This window comes from Paroedura picta, chromosome 12 (assembly GCF_049243985.1).
Source record: "Paroedura picta isolate Pp20150507F chromosome 12, Ppicta_v3.0, whole genome shotgun sequence".
Classification (NCBI taxonomy): Eukaryota; Metazoa; Chordata; class Lepidosauria; order Squamata; family Gekkonidae; genus Paroedura; species Paroedura picta.
The window spans coordinates 11,298,436-11,311,964 of NC_135380.1; the positions used below are offsets into that span (position 1 = coordinate 11,298,436).

The window sequence follows — 13,529 nt, forward strand, 5'->3', positions numbered from 1 at the left end:
ACAGCCACAACAACAACAAAACCAGCTTGTGTGCGTATATATAAATTACAATGCAATAAATCGGGGGTAGTCAACCTGTGGTCCTCCAGATGTTCATGCCCTACAATTCCCAGGAGCCCCTGCTAGCAAACGCTGGCAGGGGCTCCTGGGAATTGTAGTCCATGAACTTCTGGAGGACCACAGGTTGACTACCCCTGCAATAAATCATCAATCAAATTTAATATCCAGCCCTTGGCAAGCTAGAGGAAAAATTTTCCATCATGCATGCTGAACAGGATTCTGGTACAAGCAAGGCCTGTTTTGGATCTTTCTTCAGCAGCATTAGTGAATGGATGAGCTCTTCATGGAACCTGGTGCACAGTGGCTTCTGTCTCAGTTCTTGGCTGAGCAACTGCGAAAGGTATTCTTCTAAGAATTAAGAATGACAGAGCGGTTCCTCAGTGGAACAGGCTTCCTCGGGAGGTGGTGGGTTTCCATGGCTGGATAGCCATCTGACGGAGAGGCTGATTCTGTGAAGGTTCAAGGAGGAGGCAGCTGGATGAGCTCTCACAATGAGGGTTGTGAGTGTCCTGCATAGTGCAGGGGGTTGGACTAGATGACCCAGGAGGTCCCTTCGAACTCTAGGATTCTATGACTCAGATCTCCAAAGCTGAGTAGGGTCCGCCTTGCTTAGCACCTGGATGGGAGACCACCAAGGTAAGCCCAGGGCTGCTTCAAAGGTGCAAGCAGCCATTTTCTCCAACGGATCTGATCCCTGGAGTTCAGTTGTGATTCCAGGAGATCCCCAGGCTGCCCGCCCACCCCAAAGTTTGGCAACCCCAATTCCTACCAACTTTGCCAAGTCTTAGACCAACAGTTTTCACTGTGTGCGTCAAAGGCCATCAAGTTGCTTTCAACATGGCCACCCTATGAATCAATCAGGTCCCATTATCCTCAGCCTTCCTCAGGCCGGGCCACCCGAGGGTTGTGGCTTCCTTGCCTGGGTCAGTAGAAAAGAGCAAGAGTCCACTGATTCCTCAAAGGCTCACAACATTTGAGGCAGGGAACGAGCTTTCCTGAGCCATCCCCTGCCACAGATCTGGTTCTTCTTTAAGGAGCTATTGGACTCTTCCTTGTGTCTGCTGTTCTAGACCCGGGGCAGTCAACCTGTGGTCCTCCAGATGTCCCTGGACTACAATTCCCATGAGCCCCTGCCAGTGTCTTCTGGCAGGGGCTCATGGGAGTTGTAGTCCATGAACATCTGGAGGACCACAGGTTGACTACCCCTGTTCTAGACCAAGGAGTGCAGCTACCCATCTTGACTGAGCCGGTTCATCTGATGTCGGTGCTGCTGCTTCTCCTAAACTTCCCCTTTCCCTGGCTGTCTTGTCTTCTCCAGGGACTCCGATCTTCTCATGAACACATCCTCAGTTGACCACTGCATCAGCACGTCTGCCTCTAACAGAGGGCCTGTTCAATACAGTTCCTTAAAATGCCACCCCTAACGAAGCACCTTCCACGTCACCACGACAGAAAGCCACGGGTTCAGCCCCTCCACCACTTCCCCATTTCGATCCGGGAACTGGTGAGCTATTTAGGTCGGTGCAGCCAGAAATCTGCCTTGATTAGAGGCTCCGTTTTAATTATTCGCCGTGCCAGCTTAGCTTCTAATTTTGCAGTCTGCGCGTGGAAACGAGGCAAGCTCTCCTTGGCAAAGATTGGCAGCTGCTTACGTGGGAGGCCTTGCACCAGCCAAACATTATTAGGTTTAGACTCAAACATGCAGAACAGGAGATTTATAAAAAAAATTATTATGATTGTTTTTTGCAGGAGGGAGGAAGGGATTTGGGGTTTTTTCAAACAAAACAGTTTGCTCTCTTTGGGAAAGGAGTTCTGTTGCTGCCACCTAGCGACCATCTGCAGGAATGGCAAGCCTTAACTTCTTAACACCCTTTGTCCTGGCTGAGCCCCCTAGCCCCCTAAGGTGGGAGCCGGGTGAGGGACCCGTGCTATTCTCCCCCACACATAATTCATGAAGTTTGATTAATATGCAAATACTTGGCGGCTGATCTCCCCCGCGAGCGGTTAATGATTTGTTCCGAGACCCAGCTGCCTGCCAGGATATTTCTTTGGAGTCGACTATCTGTGGCAAAAAGCTTCTCCAGCCATCTGTTCATTAATATGTAACAAGCAACAGTGATAAGCAATTAAACCGGCTGCAAATTAACCAATTTGCTTAGGGAGCAGCCTTTTTTTGAGCACTTGTTTGTTTCATTAAACCTTGAATGCACCAGGAATCTAAAGGAAAAGGCAGCGTTTTCGGATTCTCCGGAGCAGAGAGAAGGACGTGCAATGTCGTGACGAGAAAAGAAAATATCCCAAGCCAGTTCCGTGAACCCAGAGTGCCAGGGGAGAAGTGACCGAGGAGTTTTCGCTAATGCTTCATGTTCTTCCCAGGGCCACACAGTGGGACATCCAGAGTGCTCCTTTGTGCAGTGCAGTGCTCAGGGACTCTGACGTCAGCCATGTGTTTCCTGGTTGTGGCTTCCTTCGTCCACAAAGCAAAGAACCCACCCAGGCTTCCCTCCACTTTGTTGGGAGAGAAATCGCCAGTTGGATGCAGCAAGTGGTCAAGGGAGAAGCGCCGCCTCTGTCACGGGAAATGCTTGCTGAGAGGCAATCCAGCGTTGGGTGCAGTGGATCAGAGGGGCAGCCTCTGATCCGGGGAGCTGGTTTTGATTCCCCGCTCCTCCTCCACAGGCAGCCAGCTGGGTGACCTTGGGCCAGTCACAGTTCTCTCTGAGCTCTCTCATCTACTTCTGAAGGTGTCTGTTGTGGGGAGGGGAAGGGAAGGTGACTGTAAATCGCTTTGAGACTCCTTCGGGTGTTAAAAAACTGAGGACAAAAATCCAGCTCTTTTTCTGCAGAGCCAGCGTGGTGTGGTGGTGAAGACTTCTAATCTGGTTTGATTCCCCGATCCTCCACATGCAGCCACCTGGGTGATCTTGGGCTAGTCACAGTCCTGTTGGAGCTCTTGTCACTGTCAGGGCTTTCTCAGCTGTGCCTACCTCACAGAGCGTCTATTGTGGGGAGAGGAAGGGAAGGTGATTATAAGCTTCTTTTGAGACTCCTTCAGGTAGTGAAAAGCGAGGCATAAAAACCAACTCCTCTTCTTTGTCCTGTGACTGGCCCAGTGGCCCCCTGCTAGTATAGGGGGTGACCCCCTTCCTCCCCATACTTTACAATTTTGATGCCTGCTCTTGTCTCCCCTTCTTGTGGATGGGCGTGAGTTCATGAAAGCATCATACGCTGCTGGAAATTGGCCAGCCAAATGGCTCAAAAGGATTTCAGACTACCTTGGGTGGCCATTTGCACCTCTGGGTGACCCAGGTTCGAAATCCCCCACTTGGCCACAGAGCTTGCTGTGTGACCTTGCATTAGTCACACATTTATGGCATAATTTGCCTCACAGGGTTGGTTTCTTTCTTTATTTAATTTGTTCCCCACCTTTCAATCCAAGGGGGACGCACAGCGGCTGACCTCATCCCCCTCTCCTCCACTGTCTCTTCACAACAACCCTGTGAGGTAGGTTAGGCTGAGAGACTGCAACGGGTCCATGGTCACCCCACAAGCTTCCCAGGCTCCCTCTTGCTATGAGGATAAAACGGAGCAGGAGAGAAGGACGTGTGCTGAGCTGATCTCCCCTAGAAGGAGCCCAGGATAAAAATACACTCCACAAATAAATGGCCTGTAAGGTTACAGACTAACAGGAAGGCTTGTTAGGCAGTGGTGATGAGTGTCAGAGGGGCCCCTTCTGCATTTACACGGAAGAAAATCTGGCCTGACTCTGTATCCATATCACCAAGAGGGAAGGGCTGCTAGGCCTAATTCTCTGACAGGAGTACCAGAGCTTGACTGACATTCCTAAGACTGAATAAAGCAACCTTTCAGAATTAGCCGGCTTTCCTCAAAGAGCTTCTGAATCTATGTGATTGAAGCGAATCTCTGACTTCACTTACTCGTCTCTTTGGCGCTGTCTCCTGGCTTGTCATGCAGTCTCCCGAACACTGAGATGCGGCCGTGAAAACATGGCACAGAGCTCCATTTTGCATTCAAAACCGTGCCCATTACACGGCCTGCTCCGGTTTTGAGGAGGAAGGAAAAATGAGCAGAGACGAGCTGTGTGACGCTGAGCCAGACAACTGGGCCGTCCCCCTAACCCTGACCTGAATGGCCCAGGCCAGCCTGATCTCGTCCGATCTTGGAAGCTAAGCAGGGTTAGCCCTGGTCAGTATCTTGATGGGCGACCACCAAGGAATATTGGGGTCTCCACACAGAGGCAGGCAAGGGCAAGCCATCTCTGTCCCTCTCTTACCTTGAAAACTCCAAGGGGTTCCTAGAACATTGGCTGCAACTTGACGGCCCTATATCAGCAGTAGCTCTCCAAGGTCTCAGTCGTGGAAAAGTCCTTCCCAAAACCAATGACTTGGGATTCTTTAAATGGAGATGCCAGGCTCCAAACATCAAATTGTCTTGCCAGCAAATCAGGGGTTCTGCCACTGAGCCATGGAACACCCTTCCCTTGAGATCACGCACAAACCATTCTGTTTGCCGAGATTTTGGAGTTGGAAGGTACCCCCAAGGTCATCTAGTCCAACCCCTTGCAGAGTGCAGGAAATTCACAAATACCTGCCCACCCACAGTGACCCCAGTTATGCCCAGATGATCCCCCCCAAAAAAAAATAAACAACAACCAGAATCCCTGGCCAATTTGGCCTGGAAGAAATTTGTTTCCTGATCCCAAGGTGGCAATTGGTATTTCCCTGGCATGCAAGAAAGAGTCACAAAATCCAAGCTCAGACACAATCCCTTCTGCCCACCCACTCACAATCTGCCTCAGTTCACAGAATCAGCATTTCTATCCAGCCTCTGCTTTAAAACTTCCAAAGAAGGAGAACCCACCACCTCCCGAGGAAGCCTGTTCCGCTGAGGAACTGCTCTAACTATCTCGATTCAGACCAACTAGTTACCTATGGAATTCTGAGGACTCTTCTCTAGCAGGAGTTGAATACAAATTAGGCATGACATTCAGCTGGCCCGCTGATCCCCCCTGCCCATATGTCTGCCTGGTTCCAGTTTTGGAGACGATAATCAAGATTTGCCACTTTGTCAGCCACAAGGTGGCGTTTGGCAAACACTCTTTCTCTGCCAGAAGGCGTGAGAGACATTTCCTTGAGTCCGTGTTGGGTGAAAGCCCCCCAACATAAGAGGGGAGGGAAGCAAATCGATCACAGAGTTGGTCTAGCAAATTTCCCACTGTGACTTGACTCTTGAGAAACAGCAGAACAAGTTTGTCCTTGAAGCAGAACAAGGAGAAATTAATCTTTCTCTTGGACTAATAACATTGTTTTTAGTAGACATTCTGCTTCTAGCTCCTACAAGCTGTAGCCCGTCAACGTGAACCGTGTAAACCAAGCTGGTGTTTCCTTGCGAGCAGAAGTTATACCCCCAAATACGTGGGCATCTTCTTCCAGACACAGTGAGAAACTGATTTAGGTACATCCCCACTGCTGTTCTCTGAAGACAATACCCCTGACATTGGACAGAGGCAGCAGGTTTTACTTCCAAACCGGCTGCACTCCGTGCCAAGTGAAAGAATACCCCTGAGGACACCATGGTCTATCCTCCTAAAGGCCATTGTCTCATCTGCACTCCCAGGATGGCCACTCTGGAATATGGACTCTATGGCCTTGTACCCCAACCAAAGTCCCTTCTCTCCCCAGACCCCCCCCTTTTTTTTTCAGTCTTTACCTCCTAAATTTCCATATATTCCTCAACCTGGAGCTAGTGGTTACCCTTTGCATTTCCCAGACCACAACAAACAGAGGCCAGGATTGCATGTTCTGCTCCTGACTCTTTCTGAGGTAAATCACACCCAGGAAATAGCCATCCATCATAAGGTGACCAAATTTTAACACTGGTAAAGTGGGACACCATTGACGGGGGGGGGGGTTCTTGACTAAAAATTTGGTCTATATGGAGCAACCAAAAGTTTCATAGAACGCATAGAACGCAAAAATAGTATTGTAATATACATTTTTTAATTTCAACATAAATACAAGTTGCTAGGTACCCCCAGATGTCCCTCCAAAAGTGGGACAATCTGGTCACCTTAATCCATCATGGCTCTTTGGGCTTCTGAGATCAAGTGAGGGACACCACCACAAAACAGCTGCCACAGGAGATGGTGCCACCCATACCACACAGGAAGCTCAAACGCAGGGGTCAAAGGGAGCAATTAAAAAAAATACACCGGGAAAGAGGTAGGAGGGAAAGTAAAGCCAGCGTTGTGGTAACAGCTGGTGCCAAAACATCATTTTACCCTGCAGATTCAGCCAGATCTCGAGTGGTCAGTCAGAAACTCTGCTGAGCAGGGATCCCAGGAGCCAGGAGAGGTATTGGTGGGTAGCATGGTTCTTGCAGGAGAGGGCGCATGCAATAAGAACCACCCAGTGAAACCATTGCTAAAGTGATATTTTGACTCCCTTCTTGCTTTTCTGGTTTGCAGTTCATCCTCACAATGAGTCAGTGTTGTTAATTAATGGGGGGGAAAGCCCCCAGAAGACCAAGGTGCACAGAGAGTCTTCTTTTGTTTTAAATTGTCTGCTTTATTTAGCAACTAACAGCTGGGTCTTTAATTAAAAGACTGCCACTTCATTGTCGGCCTATAAAAAGGTTATCTCGAAAGGTCCTTTTGTTTTTAACAGGGCCTCGGTATTGTAAAAATAATTTAAACCCTTCCTGCATTTGGCCTCTCACCAATGAACGGCTTTTCAAGCTTAGCTGAAGGCCCTCTCGGTTTACGAGTGGAGGAAAGCCAGTGCCGTATGGAAGGTTGTTTATTTGTTGTTTTACAATGCCTACCCTCCAGGAAATGGGTCACGGTCATTTAAAGACAGAGATTCTTCCAGTTTAAAGTTTCCTTTTCAATATTTATCACCCTAACATACCACCTAGGATCCTTCTCTTGGCTATTTTCTCTTTCTTGGCCCTTCCCACAAAGACAAACCCACATAATTTTTAAAGAGAGCCTGAACACATCCTTTTGGAGAGAGAACAGACCAACAATCACACTGTCGAACTGGGCTAACCTCAAGAACAACCAGCACTTAATGATTTGTAGAAGTTGTGTTGTGGGCCAGCCAGGTCTCAGTAATGTTGGGGACTCCTCAGAGGGGCAAGGGGCTGGCATAGCCAGAGTTCAGGGGCAACAGAGGCAGACAAACAAAGGGAGGCGGGGCAAGCATGCAACAATTTACAGCCCAGAGCTTACACAGAATCACCTCCCCCACCCCTAACACACCAATTGATCCAGCAGATGGAAGTCACCTGCCTGTTTTCAGCCCTTCAGAATCAGGATCACCTGCACCATTAGAGAAGCAAGTGAAGGTTTAGAGCAGAGCTGCAGGCTAAAAGGAGCAGAGCTCACTTTATGGCTAGACATTGGCTACCTGAGAAGGTGGGGATGAGTTGTTGCAGGATGAAGCCAGAGCAGCTGGCATTTACCTATATTTTGTGGCAATGTAGCTATATCTGCCTGCAAACCTTGACCTCTCAGAGAACCATGTTTGATTGATTTCTGGATTCTTGAAACTTGAATTGGAATGACTAAGCATCTGGTAATTTCCCTCAACTTTGCTTGGAAGACTGCTGCAATCCCCCCTAACGTCTCCAATCCCTGCCCCTTAAGCAGCGAGACCCATAATTTTGCAGGTTTTCAAGATCGTGCTTCAGAAACTAAAATCAGCCCTTATTTAGGGCTCAGAGTCCACATTCGCAGTACGCTGTCTGTTCCAGAAACCCAACTATTTTTTTTTTGTTTGAAGTAATTAGTGTAGTGGGTTTAAGTTTGAAGATTGTCTCTTTGACTTGAATAGCGTTCATTTTAGATAAGGTTGGTGCTTGTATGGGTTGGAGGGGGATTTCAATGGTCAATTTCCACTTCCTGCTGCAGACCCCACTTTTCTGTTTGGTTGGAGATGCATTTGCTGGCAGGGGCTCTTGGGATTTGTAGTCCATGAGTATCTGGAGGACCACAGGTTGACTACCCCTGTGTCCCTGCTAACGTGTGCCATCTGTAGGGAACAGAATAGGACTTATAAACTCAAATGAAGCTGCCTTAGACCAGAAGAGAACCTTGGTCCATCAAGGTCAATACTGTCTCCTCAAATTGGCCATGGCTCTCCAGAGTCTCAGGCAGAGGTCTTTCACATTAACGAACTGGAGGTGCTGGGGATTGAACCTGTGGTCTTCTGCATGCAAAGCAGAGGCTCTGCCACTGAGCCACAGCTCATGAAGCATCTCCTTGCAAGCAGGGCAGAGAACTATGCTGCCTCCACAGAGTTGCATGGCTCTGCTACTGGTCTGTAGCTCAGGGTGTAAGAGAGAACAGTCATATAAAACCTAATGAGCCAGAACGGCAGATATATTTACTATGAAAAGTAACAGCCAACTTAATCATATAGAACAGGGGTAATCAACCTGTGGTCCTCCAGATGTCCATGGACTACAATTCCCATGAGCCCCTGCCAGCAAACGCTGGCAGGAGCTCATGGGAATTGTAGTCCATGGACATCTGGAGGACCACAGGTTGACTACCCCTGATATAGAGTAGTGGAAATTAGCTCAAAGCCCTTAATGTCTTATTAATTTAAGTTCTGAAGCAGAATGAGAATGACAAGAGAACAAGATGCCTCCCCTCCCTAAGTGTCTTGGGCTGGTTTCTGTGGAATTTGGGCAAAATGTGGGAAGCGCCGGATTTAAGAAACACCTCCAGCTCTTTGCCCACACTTAACTATACAGGATAGAAGTAAACTAAACCTCTTTCCCTCTGAAAGCCAAGCACTTTCACTATAACTGCAGCCATAGGGTGGTGATTTGTAGTGTTGCTTTTATGCAGCAGTAAAAGTAAAATTTTGTATGATTTCCCTTTACTAGAGTAAGCAAATGGAAATGAGAAAGGATGCAGTTAAAGGGAGAGCCAAAAGGGAAGGGCTGAATGGAAGGGCCTGCCGTTAAGTGATAAAAGGGGCTGGAGCCAAAGGAGGAAGAGAGCCTGGCTGTATTGCCCAGGGTCCATGGAAACCTGGAACCGACCTGGGTACACATATCTCAATGCCTACACAGCTAACGCACACTTCTTAATCTTTGGGTTCTCTTCTGTACTCTAGTGGTTCAAATCTACTGCTGCTTTGTTTTCTGCAAAGAACACTTGTGACCTTATTGGGTCTTCGTAGTTTTGAGCATTTCAACACTGCATTGGGTTGTGCTGTTTTCTGCCACTTTCTGCTTCTGAAGGAGGAGGAGGAGGCTCAAAGCGGCTTACAGTCACCTTCCCTTTCTTCTCCCCACAACAGACACCCTGTGGGGTGGGTGAGGCTGAGAGAGCCCTGATATTACTGCTTGGTCAGAACAGTTTTATCAGTGCCATGGCGAGCCCAAGGTCACCCAGCTGGCTGCATGTGGGGGAGCGCAGAATCGAACCTGGCATACCAGATTAGAAGTCTGCACTCCTAATCACCACACCAAACTGGCTCTATGGATGTGAATGAAGAAAAGCCACACAAAATCCAAGCCTTCAGCATATGGTTACTGATCCTCATTCAGGTGCTGGAAATTAATTGATGATGGAATGGCCCCACCTCTCCCAATTGCCCGGAAAAAAAAGGCTTCCATCGCAACCAGAATAGAAGAAAAATAGCCCCGACTGACTTGAACTGGTGGGTGGAAAGTATAGTCAAGTCACAACCAACTCTGGGTGACCCAGACAAGAAATCCGATTGTCACGTAAGATGCATGTGAAAACATCAAATATTTATTTAAAACATTTTCAGTTTTTTAAGTGCCAAATCATTTTAATGTCAGATTAAAGATCTCGAAAATGTTGATTTTTAAAGTCTTGAAATCATCCAAATAACAATGTAGATATACAATGCAACAGTGCCTGCAGCCATACTGTATGGAGCAGGAGTAGTCAACCTGTGGTCCTCCAGATGTCCATGGACTACAAAGGCTGGCAGGGGCTCATGGGAATTGTAGTTCATGGACATCTGGAGGACCACAGGTTGACTACCCCTGGTATGGAGTACCACTCACTAGAGAGGCCTTCAGCTACTGGGTGTTTACAGCTCATGTCTCCGTGCCCTTTCAATTTCGCCGGTCGACGATTACTTCCGCAATAGATTTCCGCTGCATTTTTCGTTGCCCATCTTAAAGATTTCCCCATGGCTGCTGCATAAGATATTTTCACATCAACCAAGGTGGTTCGCTATTGCCTGCCGTAGTGACCCATGGTGGTCTCTCATCCAAGTACTAACCAGAACTGATTCTGCTTCACTTCCGGGTTCTGACACAATCAGGTTCTCTTGGGCCATCCAGCTCAGGGTGGCTCAAACAACAAGGCAAGAGAAAAAGGCCTTGAGCTTGTTCTGTAACAAAATATCTATGCTTCAAGAGGCATTGGTTTTAAATTAAATTTATTGATACTTAACACTGAGCTGCAGTTATCACTTGGTCAGAAAAAGACATTGCCACGTTGCCTGCAGGATGCAAATCCCTCCCCCTTCCCCCGGAACACATATTTTCATTTAAAACAGTCTCTCCCCCTCCCTCCAATGAGCACTCTGGATTTCGGTGACAAATCAGCTCTCAAATCAACTGCCAACGTTCCCGGGTGTTTGCAGGGGCCAAACCATGGGTCGTTCCTCCAATCCAATCGCTCTTCTTCTTGGCAATGGACGTAATGGCCACTAGAGACTCAATTCCCCAGGTGACCCCTGGAAGTTGGACACTTCCACCCATGGCTAAGGCACATTGGTAAATGCAAGGTGAGGAAGAGGGCCAGTTCCCCCTCTCCTCTGCAGAGGAAAGTTTATCTCACCCTTCCCCGCCCCCTTTTTTCTGCTCATGGACAAAACCAAAAGTGGAACATGGCAAACCCTTTGAACTAGTACCCTTGATATCGGGGAAAATAAATACATGTTGATTGCAGAATTGAGATTTTAAAAGGAAACAGATTTAAAATTTTTGTCCCCACACAAAAACGAACTGTTTGGAGAGACTCTTTTTTCCCCCCCAGGCGGATGTGTTCAGACAAGGGATCACTCCTGAAATGTATGGACTACCACCCCCCACCTATGCCATGCAGCAGCTTACTTTGAAATTCACCTCATTTCTTAGGGACCCCACCCTCCCAAGTAGAGGCTTCGTCTTGAGTAATCCAAACATCCCTCCTCCTAGCAGAAAAGGCAGACAAGGTGCTGTACAAGTTCCGTTTCGGTCCGTGAGGAATCGTGGGTGATCTGTTCCTTCTCCACGCAACAGACGCTCACGTTCCCTCTGTCCCCCAAATTCTTCCCCCTTCCTTCAAGTCTCCAGGGCAGGGTTGTTGTTGTTTTTTTTCCTTTCCTTTCTTACTGCAGTCCTATCCCCCGCCGGGACGTGGCCACCATATACTGGAGGGAGAAAAATCCTACAACATAATTAGAAGGTTCTCCCCAAGAACAGACTTGGGATACTGGGCTGGACACAAAGAAACACACACACACACACACACACACATACAGACACACTCACACACACCCTTCACAGAAGGAGGAATCACTTTCAGCCAGGAGTCCAGGGACCCAGTTGTGTTCAGTTCAGTTTCATTGTTTTTAGTATAAAAACCACTATCAAAATACTGTAGGGTATTCTCCCTGTATGCTATATCCTCCAAAAATAATAGCTGGGGAAAAAATCAGTGGGCGACACCATCATTATCCATTCCCATCCCTAACAGCTTTCTCCTGGACAGCCCTAATTCTTCCACCAAAGGGGGGGGGGGCACTGCAGTTCATCGCATCTTGATTCAGATGGGGGGAGGGGGATGATGACAAGATGGCAGACAGCCAATAATCCTTCATGCAGCTGCCTCCTGCTGCTCCATCCAGAGACCCTCTGACACAGGTATAACTTAAATTAGCCTAGTAAACAGCCACCACTGCATCTCAGAGTGGGAAGGCAAAAGTGATTAAGGTAGCAGCATGTCCCGAGATGGGAAAATCCCATAGAAGGCTCTGTTGTACTGCCCCAGAGGCCCATAGGCAGGTCCAGGCTGGGCGCCCCAAAAGGATGCATACGTGCCACAGGAGTGAAGCCTTCAGGAGCTTTGGCTCCCAAGAGCCTCCATTCAATGCAGAAGGAACCCCTCAAGCGTCCAACAGAGGGGGACTCCACGGATGGTAGCATCTGTCAAGATCTACCACTCCCATCGTCTGACTTTTCAGGATCCTTTGCGTTCTTAGCTACCGACCCAGCTTTCCACCCTGTTCTGTGTGTCATTAGAGCAAAGTTGTGAGACCTTCACAGCAGTCACTGTCAGAGCCAGGAGGAAGGAAAGCTGCGGGTGGCTGGATGCCAGCGACGGTGGGCCTCCTGCTGGCCTAGCAGCCAACTCAGACGTTGCAGTCCACGCTTCTTCAGAAGTAAGTGAGGTTCTTGATGAGTCCCAGTTCGAGCATCTTTTTTATTGCTAGAGCTTCGTGGGAGACGTTGTGCTCTGAAGTCTGCAAGACAGGCAATGGGGGAGGGGGGGGGAAAGCATGGGTACTCAAGGCCTGAAACATGGGGAGGATCCTACAAGTACAAAGACACTATGGGGCAGGTATGTTTAATGGGCCCTTAAGAACACAGGGGCACTGCTCGTTCAGACCCGTAGTCCATCTAGTCCAGTTTCCTGTTTCACACAGTAGCCAACCAATTGCTCAGGGGCGGGGGGCAAAGAAGGCATAAAGGCCAAAGGGTTCCCCTCACATTGTGCTTCCTAGCTCTGGTATTCAGAGAGTGATGGCCTCTGAACATGCAAGTTTTCCTTAGTCACCATGGCTAGTTGCCACGGATAGACCCAACCCTTCGAGAATCTGTCTAGAAAGAGAGAAAGAAAGAAGAAATCACTCACAGCCATTGACTTCAACGTTATTTGCTCATAGTAATGGATGGTCTGCTTCTTGTTGGAGGAATCTGGATATCCAAAGCCAGCGATATGTACCAAGTCACAGAAGTGCAATGCTAAGGTGATGGCCACTAATCCCGTGGTTGGTTTCTACGGCAGACAGAACAAAGGGACAGGTGATGTTTTTGTGCTGGACCGGAGTCCTGCTTGGTCTTGTCCCAGCAAGTCCTGAAGCTGGTTACGAAGGAGATCAACTTGGAATTGCACAGGCCAAAGGAACCCAAGGCTTTATTCTCATGTGAAACTTCTTTTCAAGTTTCTCACCTCCCTTTCTCCAGCGGTCCGCTTAAAGCATCATCTCTGACCGACCACCGAGATCCTTTGGACGGAGGATGCTGGAGATGATACTTGGGTCCTCCTGCTATCTACATCCCTGACCCCTAGAAAGGTCCCTAGGAAGCCTTGCTTTGACTTGTGTGTTTCCTACCGGCTATTGCAGTGATGCTTCCAGCACGAGGCACTAGCTTTGAAATTAAAAATGCAAAGAAACATCCAAATA

The 13,529-nt window shown here is 48.3% G+C and overlaps 1 protein-coding gene across 12 annotated transcripts in view; it reads right to left on the bottom strand.

The window, feature by feature from the left end:
• Nucleotides 1-10,497: 10,497 nt before the first annotated feature.
• The window catches only part of ST3GAL4 (ST3 beta-galactoside alpha-2,3-sialyltransferase 4), a 134,293-nt gene continuing 131,261 nt past the window's right edge, over nt 10,498-13,529 (bottom strand). For all 12 annotated transcript variants that reach the window (XM_077306908.1, XM_077306909.1, XM_077306917.1 and 9 more), the window contains 2 exons: nt 12,977-13,120; nt 10,498-12,584 (listed from right to left, as the gene is read on the bottom strand). In XM_077306908.1, the coding sequence (XP_077163023.1) occupies nt 12,498-12,584; nt 12,977-13,120 (231 nt within the window). In that variant the 3' untranslated portion in view covers nt 10,498-12,497. The remainder of the gene's footprint in view (nt 12,585-12,976; nt 13,121-13,529) is intronic.